The 19186-nt window shown below is 45.2% G+C and overlaps 2 protein-coding genes across 6 annotated transcripts; both read left to right on the top strand.

Moving 5' to 3' along the window:
- Positions 1-876: 876 nt before the first annotated feature.
- On the top strand, positions 877-10192 carry LOC100845559 (sister chromatid cohesion protein SCC4). The gene is made up of 10 exons (XM_003581056.4): positions 877-1634; positions 1767-2235; positions 5092-5130; positions 6669-6790; positions 7071-7217; positions 7797-7886; positions 7985-8109; positions 8426-8631; positions 8802-8926; positions 9690-10192. The coding sequence occupies exons 1-10, from the start codon at positions 966-968 to the stop codon at positions 9885-9887; spliced, it is 2190 nt and encodes a 729-aa protein (XP_003581104.1). The 5' UTR covers positions 877-965; the 3' UTR covers positions 9888-10192.
- Positions 10193-11413: 1221 nt separating this feature from the next.
- LOC104585298 (glutathione S-transferase T3) lies at positions 11414-17875 on the top strand. 5 transcript variants are annotated; one of them, XM_024455499.1, is made up of 8 exons: positions 11414-12800; positions 12916-13054; positions 13159-13284; positions 13539-13624; positions 14437-14567; positions 14892-16242; positions 16575-16947; positions 17043-17875. In XM_024455499.1, exons 6-8 carry the CDS (start codon positions 16193-16195, stop codon positions 17541-17543), a joined length of 924 nt encoding a protein of 307 aa, XP_024311267.1. In that variant the 5' UTR covers positions 11414-12800; positions 12916-13054; positions 13159-13284; positions 13539-13624; positions 14437-14567; positions 14892-16192; the 3' UTR covers positions 17544-17875. The 5 variants fall into 5 exon arrangements, with proteins under 5 accessions (XP_024311267.1, XP_024311264.1, XP_024311266.1 ...); XM_024455496.1 differs by lacking the exon at positions 14892-16242 and having other exon boundaries at positions 14447-14567; positions 16636-16947; XM_024455498.1 differs by lacking the exon at positions 14892-16242 and having other exon boundaries at positions 14447-14567.
- The last annotated feature ends 1311 nt before the right edge of the window (positions 17876-19186 follow it).

Here is a 19186-nt window from a genome sequence, read left to right as displayed (position 1 = left end):
GATCTCGACTAAGGCCGGGATGCGTCAACGGTCCTATACTGATCATATGGCGCAAAGTAAAGCAGCGCTCCCTTTATGACGGAAAAGCGGTCATTGCTCACATCGCTGTGCCAGGCGACTGCACAGTGACACGCCGTAGAAGGACAGATGACGAAGGCCGGAGCATGGCTACGGTGCGCGCCGCCTGGTGGTACGAAAAGTACAAATCTGCATTGTCCCCTCCCGGACAATCCGGAGGGGACCATGGGACGTACCCGGCAGGCCCGATGGTAGCTAGGGTTTGCTTTTGGTTCATATGTCAGTGTGACACCTTTGGCCTATAAATAGAAATTCCACCCCTACTGTGAGAGGGGTTCCTCACTTAGACATTCTTTGGAGTCTCCTCCTTCTTCCTCCTCTGGATACAGTTCAAGAAACACCATTGTATCCCTTGTTATCTTGGATAATATAACAAAGTAGGAGTAGGAGCTTAACTCACCAAGAGGGCTCTGAGCCTGGATAAACACCGTGTGTTCTTACTTCGTGCGTGGTTTACGTCACGCCTTCCCTCCTCCGGTTCCTCCTTCGTCCATCGGCCCCATCTCAAGCTATCATATGGCATCTATCGTGATACCACCGTGACATTATTTCACGTGACATTTTCTCTAGCAACTGAGCGTCAGACGTTCCCAATAAATAACCCAAATGAAAGATAATCGATAAGCTAACATAATCGAAAAAAATGAGTTAATAGTGCAACGACCAGGAATGGACCTCTATTGTACTGGCGAGACGCAAGCAGCGACCGAGCACAAACACGACCCGTTGAAATCGGCTGCGCCGGAACGAGAAGCCCCGAACGGCCGAACCCAACCTCCTCCCTTCTTCCAGCCCACGCTTCCCCGTTACCACTCCCCTCGCCCCAATTCCCCAAATCTCCATGCGCGTTGCCGCTTGTCATCGCGCCCTAGCCAGCCTTTCCCGTCATGTCGGCCGCCGCCGGGCCGTCGATGCCGATGGCGGCCGGGCTCCTCGCGCTGGCGGAGGAGGCTGAGCGCCGGCGCGACTTCTCCACCGCGACCTTGTGCCTCGAGTCGGCGCTCACCCCGCCGCACGCCGCCTCGCTCCTCCCGCTCGCCGAGGCCCGCGCGCGGCTGCGCCTCGCGGGCCTGCTGCTCGCCCGCTACAAGGGGCTCGCCAGCGCAAAGGCCCACCTCGAGCGCGCGCTGCTCGTCCTCAACCCACTCCCCTCCGCGCCGCCGCGCCTCAAGCTCTTGGCGCACTCCCTCCTCGCCAACGTCTACGGCCTACTCGGCTCCGTCCCGTCGCAGAAACACGTGCTCCGCCGTGGGCTAGGTCTCCTCGCGTCCGTCTCCTCCTCGGGTCTCCTCCCCGCTGGGCCGTCCCTCCTCTGGACCAGTAACTTCCACGCGCAGCTTGCCTCCGCGCTCGCCGTCGACGGGGACCCTTTATCTGCCCTCTCCTCTCTCTCTGCCGGAGCCGCGGCCGCTGCCGAGCTTCAAAGCCCCCAGCTTGACCTCTTCTTCGCTGCCACCGCACTCCACGTCCACTTAATTTGCTGGGAGGACAGCGCCGCTGTTGAGGCTGCTGTCGTCCGCATCTCCGGCCTCTGGGATGCACTCCCCGCCGAGCAGGTAAACTCAGATTAGCCTCTTAGCCTCGCTCTCTCTCTTTTTTCAATCGTGTGCTGCCATGTTAGTAGCAGCCAAGAAATGCAAATTTTGTGTTTTGTTGAATATATGTATCTTGTGCTGATTTTGATGCAGAAGGACCACTGGGTTGGACTCTTCTTCTACACGGAGCTTCTCCAGACCTTCTACCTGCTGAGGATCTGTGACTACAAGGCTGCCTCAAAGCATGTGGAGAGGCTGGACACTGCTGTTAAGAGTGAGATGCAGAGGGGCCGGCGTATCAAAGAACTTGGTACGGAACTCAGTTCAGTGGAGAGAACGCTAGCCCAGCCCATGTTGAAGGAGAGGGAGAGAGAAGCGCTGGCGCATAAGCAGTGGCAGTTGAAAGCTCATCTGAGATCGTTGTGCAGCTATGACACTGTGAATGATGTGTTGGATTATGGGGATAAGTTTCTGTTGGCACCACCGCCGATGCATGGGGAATGGCTTCCGCGGACTGCGGTGTTTGTGTTGGTAGATCTCATGGTTGTCATGGTCGGCCGGCCAAAGGGCATATTTAAGGATTGCAGGAAGAGAATACAATCAGGACTGCAGCTCATCCATGGTATGTGCTGTTGAATGCTAACTTATCTGAAGTATTGCTTCTAGGTGACATACTTGTAGCTACCTGCAAGACATGATGTTATATGATGTAGTACGCACAGCTAATTTACAACCATGGGTATGAAATGCTACCCTTTTTTACTAGGTCATTTCCTTGAGAGGTACAGATGTATCCTGCTCCTGCCGTACAGGGAGGTGCTAATTAAACCCAACCGGTATATTTGTTGCAGGAAGTATTTGCATGTTTTTATTAATTTGAAATTTGACATAATTAACTGCCATTGTAGTAACCTCATAGCTACTTACCGTTGATGTTGTTAGTACTAAAAGGGTGCCCCGTGTCTGATTTATTGTTCGTTTGAACAAACTACTTATAAAGGCTGTCCATTTTGGAACATGCTTACCATTCCCCCATGCATGTCTACTATGAGAATATGGTGACATCAGTTCTGATATGAGAAGTCCAAACTTTCTCATATGCTCTGCAACCTTTACAAGGTGGTGTTATCTTCTATATCTAAATAGGAGCACCCCACTACATAATTTCTCTCAACATGCAAGCATGCCACCTCATCAAGCTCACCAACGTGCCATGCAAATCATGCATGCCATCTCATTAAGTCATGCATGTCTCTTTTTCATGTACCCATTTACATTTTTCATTATTCTATCAATTCAAACCATGCCACGTCATCAGCTCAATCATGTTTCACTTTTTGATAAAGTTTTTCTCCTTTTATACATCATTTGGTCACATAGTTCTTAGGTCTTATTGTTTGTCATATAAAACAATACAACTTTGATATGTTTTCCATTAATTTTAGTTAATTTTAAGCATCTATTTATGTATTTGGTTAATTTAACACGATTCCGCAACAACGTGCGGGGCATCATCTAGTTATATTAAGAAAGAGGTTCAATTTAAACCCTGAACTTTGCTGCTCGGTCCAGAGGCCGGGAGGTTTTGCCTACCTTTTTGAAAAAAAATGGTGCTCGGTGCAACATGAACCCAGAACTCTTGGTCCCTGAAATTGGAACCTATCTGTGATATTATATTAAGAAATAAGTCCAATTGAGCTGTTCGGCGCTCTAGGAAAAAGGTGGTCCCAGCTGCAATACAATATTTCCCCTGGCTCCTCTCATTGGTGTCCCTGGCCCACATCTGAGATATCTCCCAACTCCTTTACCTTGTATCTCACTGTTTTAACTAACATTATTGTTGTGACTCATGCGCCCCTGATCCACCTTGGCTCACTTGGCGGCTGCCACAGACCACTGTGCCTTAATGGACTGGCATACTGCCACACTTGCCGATTGCCATTCTCACCGCGTTGACTAACAACTGCAGATCGGACCTGGTCTCCTTGATTCCTTTCAACACATCCCCTCAGTGAGGCTAACATTGATGCCCACCCGATGCGCACTACACTACCTACTCCTGGAGGAGGTCGCCCTCCTGCCAAGCCCTCTGTGAGGTCACTCTGCTAGGGTAACCTCGTCGGCTTCCTCTCATTCGCTGGTTGCCGCAATATCAAGTAGGCAACGTGGATTGGGCCAACTGGCTGTGACTAGGGCTGAGAAAAGAGGGGATGAAGAGGGAGATGTAGGGGATGGGAAAGGAAGATAGGATAGTTGAATGATTGAAAGAACAGGGAGGGAATGATGCAGCGATCAGGGTGGTTGTGAGGAATTAATGATTGGCAGGCAAGAGAGAAATGATAGAGGGGCTAGGAATAGAGGAGGAGCCTAGGGATATGGATCTGACTCATGGTCAAATGGGTAAGGGATGCCAGCGAAAGGAACGACATAGGGTATGAGATTCTGGCGGTATTATGTTTTTCCTGGTGTGCCAACAAGCTCATGGCCGGGATTCACCAGGGTTACGACCAATTTCAGGGATTAAAAGTTCGGGGTTCATTTGAACCAAATACTGGAGTTCAGTGCTGAAAATAGACTTTCCTATTCTTAACCACTTAAGAATTGATTGGGCTCAGCATCATGCATCACGATTTTGTAAGACCTTCAGCCAATTGTGGAAGGAATCTACTGTCTCATCCAATGCAAGTTGACCGATATTATATGTCATGACATTCCATGGCCATTTGTGTCGTTGAAGCTAATTCCTTGAAGGTGCCTGGGTCAGCGCTGTAACATATGTGGCCGACAGGCATATATAGGGAAGAGTGGCCATGCGTGTGCATGGTGGGTTTAGTATACATGTTGTAGTTAAGTGGAAATACCAAAGACTAAGAGAATAGGAAGTGACTAAGTGAGTGTTTACTGTGGAATCAAATATTGCTATTTTAAGTTTATTGAGTGTCTGCTTTAGGCACCTGTTCAGCTGTTCTGGTGCTCATTACAAAATAGGTTTTAATAAATAGGTGTTCGACAAAATAATTTAATCTTGTTTTACTTCTCATGCTGATCAGATCCATTTCCAGCCATCACCATCTTTCAAAAATATAGCTGGTGTTTTTTTTTGTTCTTCCAATCAGCATCATAATATCCAAATTCACGATAACTCACTGCAGACCAGATTCATTGTCCAGGTATGATTCTTGGAACACGGTACACCTTCAGTCCACACTGGAATTTGAAAGGGGCTATTGCGAGTTTGCGACCAGGATATAGCATGTATTAGGTTACTATGGGCAGAGTGTTGATGAATGTGGATCTCCATAATCTAAATAGTAGCCTATAACATATTCTTCCACCGTGTTTCCTTTCTTGGATATTCTAAACACGATTTGTATTAGAACCCGATATATTCATTCTGTCTATGTAAAATCTGAAATCTGTAGGAACACAAATTTAAGTACATTGCTGCTACTTACTGAGTGTTCACATTGTTTCACAGAGGAACTCCTAAAACTCGGGATCGTGGATGGTGTGACAGGTACTGTTAACAACTTACATTATTTCCTACTATCATACTTTAGACCTGTTACCATTTTTATTATTACATCTGTACTATCATACATTAGGGCTCTCACTTATGCATGGCCCTGATTGGATGCATGTCATTCGACTGTCGTAGAGATAAATAATTTAAGGCACCACTTCAGGGGACCTTATTGTGCTATAACTTTTGGGTTTTTAAACATGGAACCACATGTTTTGGATTAATTATCAACAATAAGCCCAAATTTGAGCTTTAGTCATTTAGATGCGAACACTGACATCTGGGGCCCACTTGTTGTGGTTGACTACGCAACAAAACGCCACGCAAGCAGATGGATATGGTGAACCAGTCCGGGCCAGTTCAGTGCTGTTCACTATTCTATTCCCCTGCCGGTCTTCTTCCTCACAGCTCATCTCTCACTTCTCTCTTTCTCTGATCGCTGCACATGCTACATGCTAATGTGTCGTGACATGCTCCATGCTGATGTGTCATGGCGGTTGCAGCTGCCATGCTCATGGTCTTCCATCATTGCTGTGACTTTAATGCACCTTCTTCATCATGCCCTGCTGCAATTTCGGCCAAATGCGCCCTCCCCCCTCCCCCTTGCCGCCTCACTGATTTCTCCTCCTCTACACCTTTTATCTTGTGACATCGTTCTAAAATGTGTTCCACTCGACAAATTGATCACGTTTCCTTCATCAAACTAAATCTCTCATCACCACCACTGGATTGATCCTTATTATGGTTAATTGGTGCGTCAATCCTGCACGACCACCCGACGGTTTATTCTTTTGCTCTTCCATGGAAATTGTTAGCACACATATCCAGCTCCACTCCCATGATTCATCAAGAACCATCAGTTATCCTGTTCCTCCATGCTCTCCTGTTTGAATGGAGAGGGAAAAAGGCAATGAAGACGAGCGTAGCTGTGTAGCAATGGTACACATCCCGAGTTCCACTTCCATGTGATCAATACACAACAAGGAAGAAGAATAAGGATGCATATAATGGTCTTTGTGCAATCCCATCACTGAATTTGGTCAACTGTGACATTGAGAGTAAGGTTTTAGGGTATGTTTGGTTTATGCCCAACATAGCCTTACCAAATCTTGGCAAAATTTGGCTTGCCAATTATTTGGTCAACAATTCTTGAGCCTACACTTGGCCAAAGGTTTGGGAAAAATCTGTGAGAGGGATGTCTAAACGCTCATTGGCAACCAAAATTTTGGCAACAAAACAAACAAACACCAAATTTTAGCGGGTTGCCAATATTTTGGCATGGCTAGAGTTGGCTCAAAACCAAACAGGCCCTTACTACAGCAGTGGCATACTGTTATATAAGGGGCATTGCACTATTCAGTGCCGGATCATGGACTGGGGAAACTGTTTGATGGTATCCAAAGAATTTCCCCTTAAATCTTTTGTGCTTGATGGGAAACTCACCTTCACCACTTGAGGACTAAATTGTTAATTTGTTATGGTATGGAATTTCTGTTACCTTGATCTTATCTAGTGTTTATCATGCTATGTAGAGGCAAATTTGGAACACTCCACGATATGGACGGCCGGGATTTACCTGATGCTTTTACTTCAATTTCTCGAAAACAATGTTGCTGTAGAACTTACGAGATCAGAATTTGTTGAAGCCCAAGAGGTAAATAACAAGCATTCCCATATTTAACTAGTATGCTGGAAGACTTCTTAAGGTTGTAAAAATGCTTGATAAATCATTTATGTATATGCTCTTATGTATACTTGTCCATTTCTTATGGGAGAGTTCATGCCCATTTGTTTGCCACGGCCAATATATCGGGCTAATATATACTGATTACTGTATTTGATATAAGCACATTTTGTCTGGTGTAATAGGTCCACAAATTATGACAGATATGGTTCTTCAGCTGGCCCTTATTAAGTTTACCATTTTCCTGCAGGCTTTAGCACAGATGAAAACTTGGTTTACCCGTTTTCCAACAATTCTCCAAGGTAGTGAAAGCACAATTGAAATGCTAAGGGGACAATATGCACATTCTGTTGGCTGCTTTGATGAGGCTGCTTTTCACTTCCTTGAAGCATTAAGGGTATTTTTCCTCTCAGAGTACCACTCCACAGTATTTTGCTTTGCCTGCACAATGGACTATTTGTCATGCACCTCATAGTTTCCTCTTGTACGCTGCCAAACTGTCCAAACACATCAATATTCTGCACGCTGCACGGCCTGCACCTCAAACCGTGCTTCATGTGACCAGTGATCTAAAAAGCTACTCCCTCCGTTCCTAAATTCTTGCCGTGGTTTTAGTTCAAATTTAGAACGGAGGGAGTAATAACAACCGGTCACTTGTTACATGTTCAATGTGATCTACATCACTAAGTTACCAGTTCTGTTATGACGTACTACCTCCATTCCATAATTCTTGTCGAAATATGACATGTATCTAGACACTTTTTAGTAATAGATACATCCACTTTTGGGCAAATTTGAGACAAGAATTATGGAACGGAGGGAGTAGTTAACCTTGTTTTAGCCAATATTTAATATATGCACCCCAAGACTGCAGAAGTGAAAATATATATTATTGTTGGTATATTAGGCCAACTCTGTGTATGTTCTGTTGAAGCCATCCTGCCTTTTTCTGATTAAATAAATGAAATGCTTTCAGCTGACAGAGAATAAATCAATGCAATATATGTGCCAAGTTTATGCAGCAGTCTCCTACATTTGCAAGGGAGATGCAGAATCATCTTCACAGGTAAAGTAGGATTTTAAATCACTCTTCAATACCTGTCTTTTTTCTGTTTCAAGTCAGCCTAAGACTAAAATATTGCTTTACCATTTTTCACTGTTTAGGCGCTAGAATTGATTGGTCCTGCTTACAGAACCATGGACTCATTTGTTGGCGTACGTGAAAAGACCTGTATTATTTTTGTGTATGGACTTCTACTTATGAGACAGAATAATCCACAAGAAGCACGGTGAGTGCTATGGTGTAGTAACTAGTCAAATTAGTATGATGAATGCAAATGTATATTGTGCAACATACTCAGAGCTCGCTGTCTCGTCGTATTATAACACTTGCATACAATATAAAAGAAAAAGTTGGATCTCCCACAGTCACATGTTATACATGTAAGAAAAGGTTGTATCTCCATGTTAGCTAATGTTCTGTGTTATTTGTTCCCATGGTTGTCTGCCACATCCCACTTCCTCTTTATGTTTTGAGTGAACCCTTACCAAGTTTGCAGATACTTTGTTGCTACATCAATATAAAAAAAAAACTATGTAATGCAGGGTTCGCCTTGCAAGTGGTCTGAGAATAGCACACCAACAGTTGGGCAACATCCAATTGGTTTCTCAGTATTTAACAATACTAGGTACATTAGCACTTCAGCTACATGACACTGGACAGGCTAGAGAGATATTGAAGTCATCGTTGACGTTAGCGAAGACGCTATATGACATCCCAACACAAATCTGGATCTTGTCAGTATTTACAGGTATCTCATAGAGGTGTTTCTTTGATTTCATCTATTGAAAATTGAAATTATTCTGAAGGCCCTACTTCTACTTAGTTTCACCTTTCATAGGCTGTTATTTAATTTCTTCATATGCATGCCATGTTAGTGCAAATTGCTGGAGGTTGATGGTGACTGATGTCTCATTTCAGAGTTATATCGAGAATTGGAAGAGAGAGAAAATGAAATGGAAAACTCCGAGTATGGAAGTAAGAAAGAAATCGATCTTCAGAGAAGACTGACTGAAGCTCGTTCTCACACTTTTCACCAAGAGCTGGTATGGTACCACAATCTTTGAAGTTAAATATTTACAATTTGGAGACCTGCATATATACTTATCATGCAGTTTATATGTGCTCATTGAACTCGGTACATAATCCATATCTTGGGGTCTTAGGTCCTCGGTTCATCTAAACTAAACTAGGTGTGGATGTGCGGCATGCCACAGAAAGTGTGGCAATTGTTTTGATTGCCACACTACTATAGCCCACAATATAAAACAGCGGATGCTGAGCTCACTTGCCATGCATTTTTGTATTCATGATTTTTCTTAAGAGCATGCAAAATAACTTGGTTACAAGATTGAGTGCTTAGTTCTACTTAAATAGCCGTACTAGTGCATAGAATATTAGACATCTAGAAAATGAGCAGCTCATTGTAGATTCATCGGAAACCTGCAAGTTGGTTTACTGTAGTTCTGAAAAGGATGGGATTTCCTGGAGAGCCGCTGGTTCTGTAGCATCAAAGAAAACCCCAAACAAATCTTGTCTGGCACCCATGAACACATTCATAGGAAAACAGCTGAAGTGTCATTCTTTTTCCACTATTATTGTGGAATGGTATTATGCTGTGAAGCGTCAACTGGAAAAGTTAGAATCTTATGTCGGGCACCCATGTCTTGTTGTAGAAGATAAACGTCTCACTAAACCCTTGCCTCACCCAAAATACCGCCGATTAGCTGTTACAGTTTTAGGTTCCCTGCTTGTGACCATTTATGGACAGATATATACAAGGAGTTGAGCTTCAAGTTCCCCTTTCAGGTGGAGAAAGTCAGAATCCAAGTTGAGCCATTGCACGGTTTACTCCAGAAGCACCAGGAGATTCCTGCAGGCTCAGCGGCGAATAACGACCTAGACATACCTGAATCTGTGGGGTTGTCCGCTCCCCAGCCTTCGTCCATCAAAAGGCTGGTCGACCCAAGTTCGGCAAGACGCAGTACCAGGAGGCGGGTGTCGTGAGTTGTGACCTCATGCTGCTTGGTTGCCCATCGAAATGGATTGCCGCCAGCCACACTCGCCGTGGCAAGGATAACTCTAGTGTAACGCAATTGTGATTATAGGTCCCTTTGTCTTAATTATTTTATATATCGTTGTATATTGAGTAAAGTCCATATTAAACTTTGACCCTAGAACAAAGTCTAAAATGAACTCTAACTTCCTAATCTCTGTAATCACCACCATTACCTTATTAATGCTGTCTACTGTCAACCTTCGGGAATCAAACACCGTTTGGGACAACGAGATTGCTGACATGGCGGTTACAATTTGGTGATTTGTTGACTACTCCTTCCTTTCCTAAATACTTGTCGTTGTTTTAGTGCAAGTTTGCACTAAACAATGGAGGGAGTAATTCCCTAGATTCGCCACATATATTTAGACCAAGTTATATAAAATTATTCACAATTTTGCATATGAATATGCATGTGGGAAATTTGATCATACGCCTCATGTTACTTGGACAAAAAGGCCACGTGAAAATACCTAGCAGCTTGTGTATGCGCATAGTTATATGGACGCATGTGTGTGCATGGCGTTGAAAAAAAAATGAAGGCATCTACCTTTATTTGTTCTAATATGTTTCTACTAAAATGTTCAGTTATCTCTTACTTCAGTCGGCTTTTGGATAAAAATCCTGAGATTTCTGTATGTGGCCAGGGTTTATTTCATACCTGTCTACAAGTTTAAGGTTTAAAATATAATCATTACATTTATCTGTAAACACAACATTGGGATGCTACTGATTCAGTTTCAGGCTTTCAGCGTATACGTGAAATTCTGATTCAAGAAAATTGAAAGGCTTTCACGAACTACCATTGTTCGAAAAATAAAATGCCAATAAGCTTTTTAAGCCATTTGGGACGAGAGAGCATCTCTGGCAGATTCGTTATATAGCCCCGATTCATACAATAATTGTTGTTTCCTAAGTGCTAGAAAGTGCTTATGCACTTATCGGACGACGCGGGCACACAGGCTTCCTCTCCGTCCGTTTCCCTCTACCGGTCGCCGTCCGTCCGATCTGTTTAGGACAAGAGGCTGTCTGTTGCCCCCCAACTAGGACTCGCTGGAGGGGGCCCACACGCCCTGCATTTCCCCCCATCCCATTTTCCCCCATTCTCTTCGCCCCTCTCTCTGTCTCTCCCCGGCGATTTTTCTTCGGCGGCATGGGGGGTCTCGGCGGTGCGGGTCGACGGAGAAGAGATGCGACACACGGGGGGTAGGGGGAGCTATGTCGAAGGAGGCGGGAGATCGACGAGCTCACCGTCAATTCCTCGCGGTGGCCTCGCGCGTCCACCCACGAGCTTTAAAGGTTGTCGCCGGTGGTAGGCTCGGCCTGGTCGTCTGCATGTCACACGGCGCAGTGCTGGGCTGCGCGAAGCTATTCCGGGTACTGATTCGAGCGGGGCAAGCATATCGACGAAGGCCGGGGCACATATAGCTCCGTGGGCTTAACCAGCACAGCGATTTCACGCGATCACACGGTTAGTACCCCTCCCCCCAAGCCAGTATCTGCCCGCAAGGGTTTCGTTCGTTGCTCGCGTTTGGCTGGCCCGTATGTGCGGTTTCGAGCCAAGGGATGATTTCATCGTTGCTTTTGCGGCCGCGACGAGCTCTGGGAGTTGCGAGGTGGTTATGCTGCTTCTATTTGTGCGCAAAATTATAGGTAAACTAGGGTTAGCCTTTTTGGAATCAGAATCCCCTAAATTCTACATACGAATCCCTGGAAATTGGCCCAAATTATAGTTCAAATTTGGTGGAGACGTGCATTCAAACCAGCACGGGGGTTTTGCCTAGTTGTTGCTACATGCAAGGTATGCTTTACAGCCAGCCTGTGTTAGATACAAGCGTTTTAGGCGTTTTTTGGTTCTTTATGCAAATCTGCAAACCTAATCCTAACTTACAGCCAACATTGGCAGCTATTAGGCTAATGCTAGGGCCGAGATCCTCCATTGCTTCTGACCTGTCAAATTGACCAGCAGTTGTATTAGAGTGTCAATTTTTGGCCTAAATTTTGCTTTACCACTTACTGTTCCTATTCTGTTTTGTGCAAAAGTTGCATCCACACTTTTATTGCTCCTTCATTGTTTTTGCGTTTTTTGACCTCAATTTTTCGCTTTACCCCCTTTGATGTTTTTTTCAAGTTAAAGTTGCTTCCACCTAGCCAATTTTTCAGTTAAAAGGTGCCGCTCTATTTCGTTTTTTGCTTCTTGGAGAAAATAGGTAGTACTTCGTTCCGTCCCTTTTTGCCTGTAATGCATTTTCATGTCCTTTTCATTTTTACAGAAGGTTAATTTTGCCTAATTTTTGCTTCCTATAACACTAGCCTGAATTTGTTGCCAAGGTACTTGCTTCGTATCAGAGACCCAACTTTTTTTTAGCAAAAGTTGCTTCCACCTAGCCAATTTTTCGGTTAAAAGTTGCCACACTATTTCATTTCTTGCTTCGTGGAGCAAATAGGGGGTACTTCTCTTGTTCCGTCCCCCCTTTTTGCCTGTAATGCATTTTTACAGAAGGTTAATTTTGCCTAAATTTTGCTTCCTATATCACCAGCCTGAATTTTTGTGGCCCGAGTAGTTGCTTCTTATCCGAGACCCACTCTTTTTGAGCAAGTAGATGAAACTGAATCTGTATCCAACTATAAAAGGGAAAGCCGATGATAAATTCATGCGTGCTTGGCTGATTGTTGCAATGAGCAGTTTCTTATGCCCAAGCACATGCTTAAGAGTCAGCCCACGATGTTATCCCTCATTCATCAATCTGGAAGATGTTGTGAACATAAATTTCTGCCAGTTTGTAGTTGATCGACTACAAGTGGCTTTCAAGAATCTGGGCGATGAAAAGAACTCACTTCGCTGCTGCGTATATCTCTTACCGGTATGGCACATCAATAAACTGATTTCTTACTGGAGTTTCTCTCTCGTTAGAATTTCGCTTTGTGCAGGGGGCCCTTTTTTGCTTTTTGTTAATGCACTACTATACTCATGCGCAGCTTCTACATCTTGATTCACTCATCGTCGACGAGCCTTTGAGCAACTGTGCTGTCTGCAATCAAGCATGGACGACGCAAGCCATAAATAAAGTTGTCCAGCAAGATATGATAGCATGCCGAGTTTACGGGGAAACTGCATGTAAGTTTCAATAAAATACCCCACTTGGATATGTTTTCTGGCTATTTCGATCACATAGTACAGTAGCAATACTGACCATCTGTTCTTTTTGTGAATCCCAACAGTTGAAAGCACAAGCTGGACGTGGCAATAGCGTTGGGGCGGCAACAGTAGGATAAGGCCTGTTTGTGGGCATCGAACATGCCAAAAAAGTCATTTCCTCAAATTTGCCTGCTAACTACAAAGTAAAGGTATGCAATAATTACCAAATGCCTTGGGCATGTTTTTCAGAATGCAATTTTGTTGTTTTCCTTAGGCTTTTTCATCATAATTAGTCGCTTTCTCGGGGGCAACCAATTTTTGTTATGAGTTTTCAGCCAATCCAAAATTCCAACTGAAACTTTCTAGACTTGATAACCTGCTAATTTTACTTTCAGTTTTGAGTCATTTGCTTTCCTTACAAAATTACAACCTTAATGGATATTCATATTTACATAAATTGCAGAAGACAAGGAAACTTGCAGTTATGGTGCAAGAGCTATGCACAGGAATCAGTGGCGGATCCAGGTTTTTGAGACAGGGTGGTCCAATGTATATTTTTTTTTACTCCAATATATATTATAACCAGCTATTTTTTTACCTCAAATATTACTCGCCAATAGTAAACCGCAGTATAAGCAATGAAGCATTGGAATTTGTCAATTCAGACATTATTTCAAAGTATTTCTTCGATTCAGTATGAAGTGGCATTTGTATGTTATGTATAGAGAATTTCAACATTGGAACAATTTATAGTAAATCTAGTTCAAGCAACAAGCAAACCTTGATTCGAAACAAGTCGCAGGCCGTTGTGCTGCTGCAGGCTCCCGTGTCTCTGCTTTGGTGCGGGCACGAGAGATTGCGGCTGTGCTCCGTGCTGATTGCTAGCTAGGCCGGCAGTTCTGGACTTCCGCATGTTGTGTTCCGGCTGATCGATAAGACTAGGCCCAATGCAGCGACCCTAACACCCTGGTCAGCCGGCCGAGCCTAACGAGGAGATGGGCTGGGACTGATCGTAGCAACCTGATTTTCTATTTTTTTTGGGCTCAGGATATAACGTGTAATCATATATGGGCCGAATCCCTGGTCACCCTGTGGATCCGCCAGTGACAGGAATTTCAAACAAGGTTGCCAAGTTTGTACAGAGCATAGGCATAGTAGAGCAGGAGTTAGCAGAGCAGAAGAACTAGACATCTGTGAAGATGATGGGAACTTGTTTAAGGACATAGTGGAGTAGAGCAGGAGTTATCGAAGTTCGGCGAATGCACAGTTGATATGGCAAACATATGCTCTGAAAGCAAATACAACAAGCTGATCAAGGAATATGGTCATCCGGTCATGATTTCCTATTTTTGTTGTGCTAGGTGTAACCAGGTGGGGTTTCTACAAATGGATCTGTACAAATGGCAGGAATAAGGGCAGAAGAAAATGGAAGCAAAAAGCAGGAGGCACAATGCACTCGAAGGAGCAACAGATTTTTTGTTCTGAGCTGCAGGTACAAGACAGGGCCAAAATATAGTGAGATTAGGGAAGCAAAAAACAAGCATAGGGTTAAAATCATGTGGTTTGCACTGCTTTTGTGGGATGCAACTTTCTGTCTGGCTTTAAAGAGTTGCTTATACATGTTAACAAATAACTCTTAACAAGTACATGTGCCAGATCTACTGTTTCTGCTTATATGCGTGGTAGCTTCTTCCTTTTTTTCTATGCCTTTAAAGAGTTGCTTATACATGTTACATGGTGCATATATTTTGATGGATTTTTTCTGGACGCATGTTTATTTTCTCCCCTGACCCAGATTGCAATTCTGGGGGTGCAGGATCACAAAAACATGCAACGCTATGATTCTACCTTCTTGGGGTGCCCAGAGTTAAGTGCCATATCAAAACCCTAAGGAACATGATCTGTGTTTTGTTGGGGAGAGGAATTAAGCCCAGAGTTTAAGTGATTTATGCTTTACACAGCAGGGGAAGGGGGTGGGGTTGGCAAGATTTGCGTTATACCTGTAGCAATTTTCCTGTCCTGATTGGGTGGGGGATGAACTCATCGCCTGGCAGTTTTCAATTCATGGACGTAAGAAGGGCAGAGAGGAGGGAATAGCGGCGCTGGAGAAGATGGAATCGGGTGAGAGGAAGAGCTTCGTCTCCTTTTCGTTTTTGCTTTTGCCTTTTTGCTTTGTTTGGATATAGCTTCTTTGCATCCGGGCCAACTTTCTGATCTATCGGGCAAAATCGACAGCTGCGGCAGGCAAAAAACACGTGCTTCGGTTGTTTTAGCGGGGCAGGACACGCGACGAGACTGGGGACCAAAACTTACCTTATTTGGAAAGGGGGACAAATACTTTTCTTTTTTGGCTGTGCACCCTTGGCAAGTTAGTATATTCAGCAGGGCCCCTAAACAGATCTTCTACTCATTTTTTAGGGGATAGAGCCAAAAAAAATGTCTTCAGCAGCCTCCTACTTGAGCCTTTAAAGTAGGAAAGCCCCTAGAATCACTTCTCTTGCCCTCGTTCCTGGGAGCTCCCTGCGAGCCCCTATCTCTCTATTTCCCCCTCTCTCTCCTCCTCCCGCGTTGTTGTTTCTTCCCGCGCGCATCGTCTCTCGTCCCGCCATTTTCCCCGTCGCCACCATCGCCCCCGCGCCGCGCCTCCGTCCTACTTCTCCCGCAGCGCCGCCGCCCTCGCCCCAACGCAGCGCCGCCGCCCGAGATCTCCCGCAGAGCCGCCACCCTCACCCGCCCGCAGCGCCGCCATCCTCGATCTCCAGACGCGTCGCCGCCCCCGCCCGCCCTCCTCAACCCCAGCAGCCGCCGCCTCCCCTTGACCCTAGCACCTCCCTCGCCTCACCCCAACGTCGCCGCCCTCGACCCTAGTGCCGCCGCCTCCCCTCAAGCCCGCTGCGCCGCCGCCTCCCGCAACCTCCCAGTAGTGCCGCCGCCTCCAGCCCATCTTCGTCCTCCACCTCCTTCGTCCCCCGGCCGATCCTCCGCCTTCCTCGTCCCCTGCAGTACCGCTGCCTGATGGATGGTGCCCCAATTTCCAAAGGGCGCCCTCGTGGTGCCAGCTCTGCTGGTGCCAAGCAACGCGCCAAAAAGTGAAGCAGCGAGGCCGCGTTCAACTCCATGGTGCCGCCGACGCGTGGAGCTGAACCACAGCCACAGGAACCCCGAAGGTGAGTTGATTTGATTTGATTTTGAAAATTGTGGTGTATGAGGTGAATTGCTTGATAAGATTATGGCATATGAGTTGATTTGATTCTGAAAATTAATTGTGGTGTATGAGGTGAATTGCTTGATTGATTATGGTATATTAGTTGATTTGATTCTGAAAAATTGTGGTGTATGAGGTGAATTGCTTGATAAGATTATGGTATATGAGTTTATTTGTTTTCTGAAAATTGTGGTGTATGAGGTGAATTGCTTGATAAAATTGCGATATATAAAATTGTGTGGTACATTCGGATATATCTGTGTATATGATTGTGTATAAATGTGAATGTTGCAGTGAATCCTTTTTGAACATGATAGATGAAGGAATAGACATTGATGCATTCTTATTGTTGAAGGAGGTTGAAGAAGTTCCTCCTCCCAAGACTCAAAAAAGATCAAGCAACTATACTCATGATGAGGACATCCAACTATGCAAGTCTTGGATCAACATTAGCACGGATGCCATTGTTGGCAATGAGCAGCCGGGCAAGTCATATTGGGCTAGGATAGCTGAACACTATCATGAGAATCGGACATTTGAATCCGATAGGAATGCTAATTCTCTGGAGCATCGTTGGAATGTTCTTCAGAAAGAGTGCATGAAGTGGCAGGCAAACTTTGAGCAAGTTGAGCGTCGCCATGAAAGCGGCATTCCATACAAGGAGCATGTAAGTTATACTTTGAATGCACATATTTCCTTCAACAATTCTTTTTTTAACCAACATTTCCCTTCAACAATTGTACTAACTTTTGTTTGCTGCAGATGAAGGAACGTCATGCTTTATATGCAAATGGGGAGCCAAAGAACAAGTCATTTCAGTATGTTCATTGTTGGCTAGAGGTGAGGCATACACCGAAGTTCTTAGCTCTAGATGCTGCCACCAAGAGATCAAGATCCACACCATCTGATGAGGTTGGAGATGGTGATGATGATAGCAACAGTCCCACTCCTGACTCAGCAAGGAAAGCTAGGCCAGTTGGAAGGAAGAAAGCAAAAGAGATGATGAAGAATGCAGGTGAGGGTGGATCTTATAAGGAAGCGTTGAAAGATCTGCTTCAGGTGAGGGAGAAAGAAGGGAAGATGAGAGAGGAGAGATGGAAGGAGGCCGAAGATAGGCAAGAACACAAGCTATCACTTGAGGAGCACAAGTTTCAATGGGAGCAAGAACAACAGATCATGTTTTGTGATGTGAATGCATTGGAGACGGATGTGAAGGTATGGGTCTTGGCCGAGGTCACAGATGGCCGCGACAGCTGCAGCTAGGGCGGGGGGCTTGGGGGCGAGCAACTTGGGTGGAGATTGCATGACTTGGGGCTTTGGTGGAGATTGCATGACTAGGAGCTTCAATGGAGGTGGCAATGGCGGCGACACGAGCAATATCTGATCTACATGGTGTCTTTTGGTACTACTATTTGTCATTTTCATGTTTGAAAATTTTGGACTCGTATTAGAATTGTGTCGTTTGAAATTATGTATCCGAATATGGTTGAAGTCTATGCATTTGAATCATATATGTTTGAATTATTGTGTAGTCAAACTACATGTACAAGTAGAGTTAATATGAAAATGATGGTCAAAAGAAGTAGGGGCTGAAATATAAGGGCTGCTGCTGAAAATCAAGTTAAAGTAGGGGCTCAAAAAAATTTAGAGGAGCCCCTAAATGTTGTTTAGGGGCCTTGATTTGAGGGGTACTGCTGAAGATGCTCAAGTGCACATGCACTCACTAGCACCATCCTTGTTGTTTTATGATTTCAGTCAGAAAAATTGACCCAAACAGTTCCACTAAATAACCTAGTCCGTACCAAAAACTGGAGCCGAAATCCCTCATGTAATCGGGGTTCGCCGTTGTTTTCTTAGGTCACCATAAAATCGAGAATAGCTTGGCAGGAGAGACATTCAGTTCCAGTCTTCTCGTCTTCTTGTCGTCGCTGCCGCTGATCTCCCTGCCCCCACGACGTCCGGCGAAGATGCACCGGCCAAGCACCAGCATGGAGCTTCCTGAGGTCTTCATTGAATCCCATGTTGCGCAGCCCCAGTCGTAGCCGTGCGTCCCGGGTGTTGTTGCACAGCAAAATCCGGCCGTCGTGGCGGCCAAACACAAGCGACAAGGCAAACACATTGCCCAGATAGCCGTTCAGGCTGGAGTCACGTCCTCCGGCTTCGCTCCCGCGTCGTCGATGCCGAGGCCGTCCTAGGGCGGCCAAAGGCATCGGTTACTGGTTCGAAGAAGGCAGCTCCTCGAGGACTAGCGCCTCCACCACCTCAGCCGGCCCAAGAGGCCACCACAAGCAACAACCACGCCACTGATGATGTGTTTGAGGAAAAGTCGGAGAGGTAAAAAATCTGGCCACCTCTCGTAATGATCACTTTTTTATTTTGGTTTTTCATCGTGTAGTTACAATTTGCATTTGGTTCCTACTTCGTACGTCGATTTGATGGATGAGAATACGGTCAACATTGATAACGCACCAGTTGGGGGCCATTGATGCCAGCATGGAACGAGGCGATAGAGAGGTTGAAATGACGTGGAGGAGACTGAGGAAGGGTTTTCGATGATTTTCAGTTGAGAGAAATAATGGGAAGAAGTATTGACAACGAATTGATGACAAATTTCATCGTCTCATGCCGGTACCATCTACACGCTCATTGAGATCAAGAGTTGTTGTAGCTGTTGGAGTAATTGTTTGGAGCAAGTGAGGAACGCACCTCCAAGTGGTTGCATAAATGGTGACTATGTGAGAACAAGATGATGATGGATCCAGGAGGAAAGGACCCAAGTGCAACAGCAAGAGTGGTGGGAGATAGGAAGAAGTGAGATCTTGCAACAAAGACGGCAAGCTAGTGGTGGTGCTACTTTGGCTGGTGGTGGTGCTGATGCTTCGGCCTGTGGTGGAGATAGTGTCGGC

This window comes from Brachypodium distachyon, chromosome 5 (assembly GCF_000005505.3).
Source record: "Brachypodium distachyon strain Bd21 chromosome 5, Brachypodium_distachyon_v3.0, whole genome shotgun sequence".
Lineage (NCBI taxonomy): Eukaryota > Viridiplantae > Streptophyta > Magnoliopsida > Poales > Poaceae > Brachypodium > Brachypodium distachyon.
The sequence above is the reverse complement of the archived record's forward strand: the minus strand, read 5'-3'. Positions and strand labels throughout refer to the sequence as shown.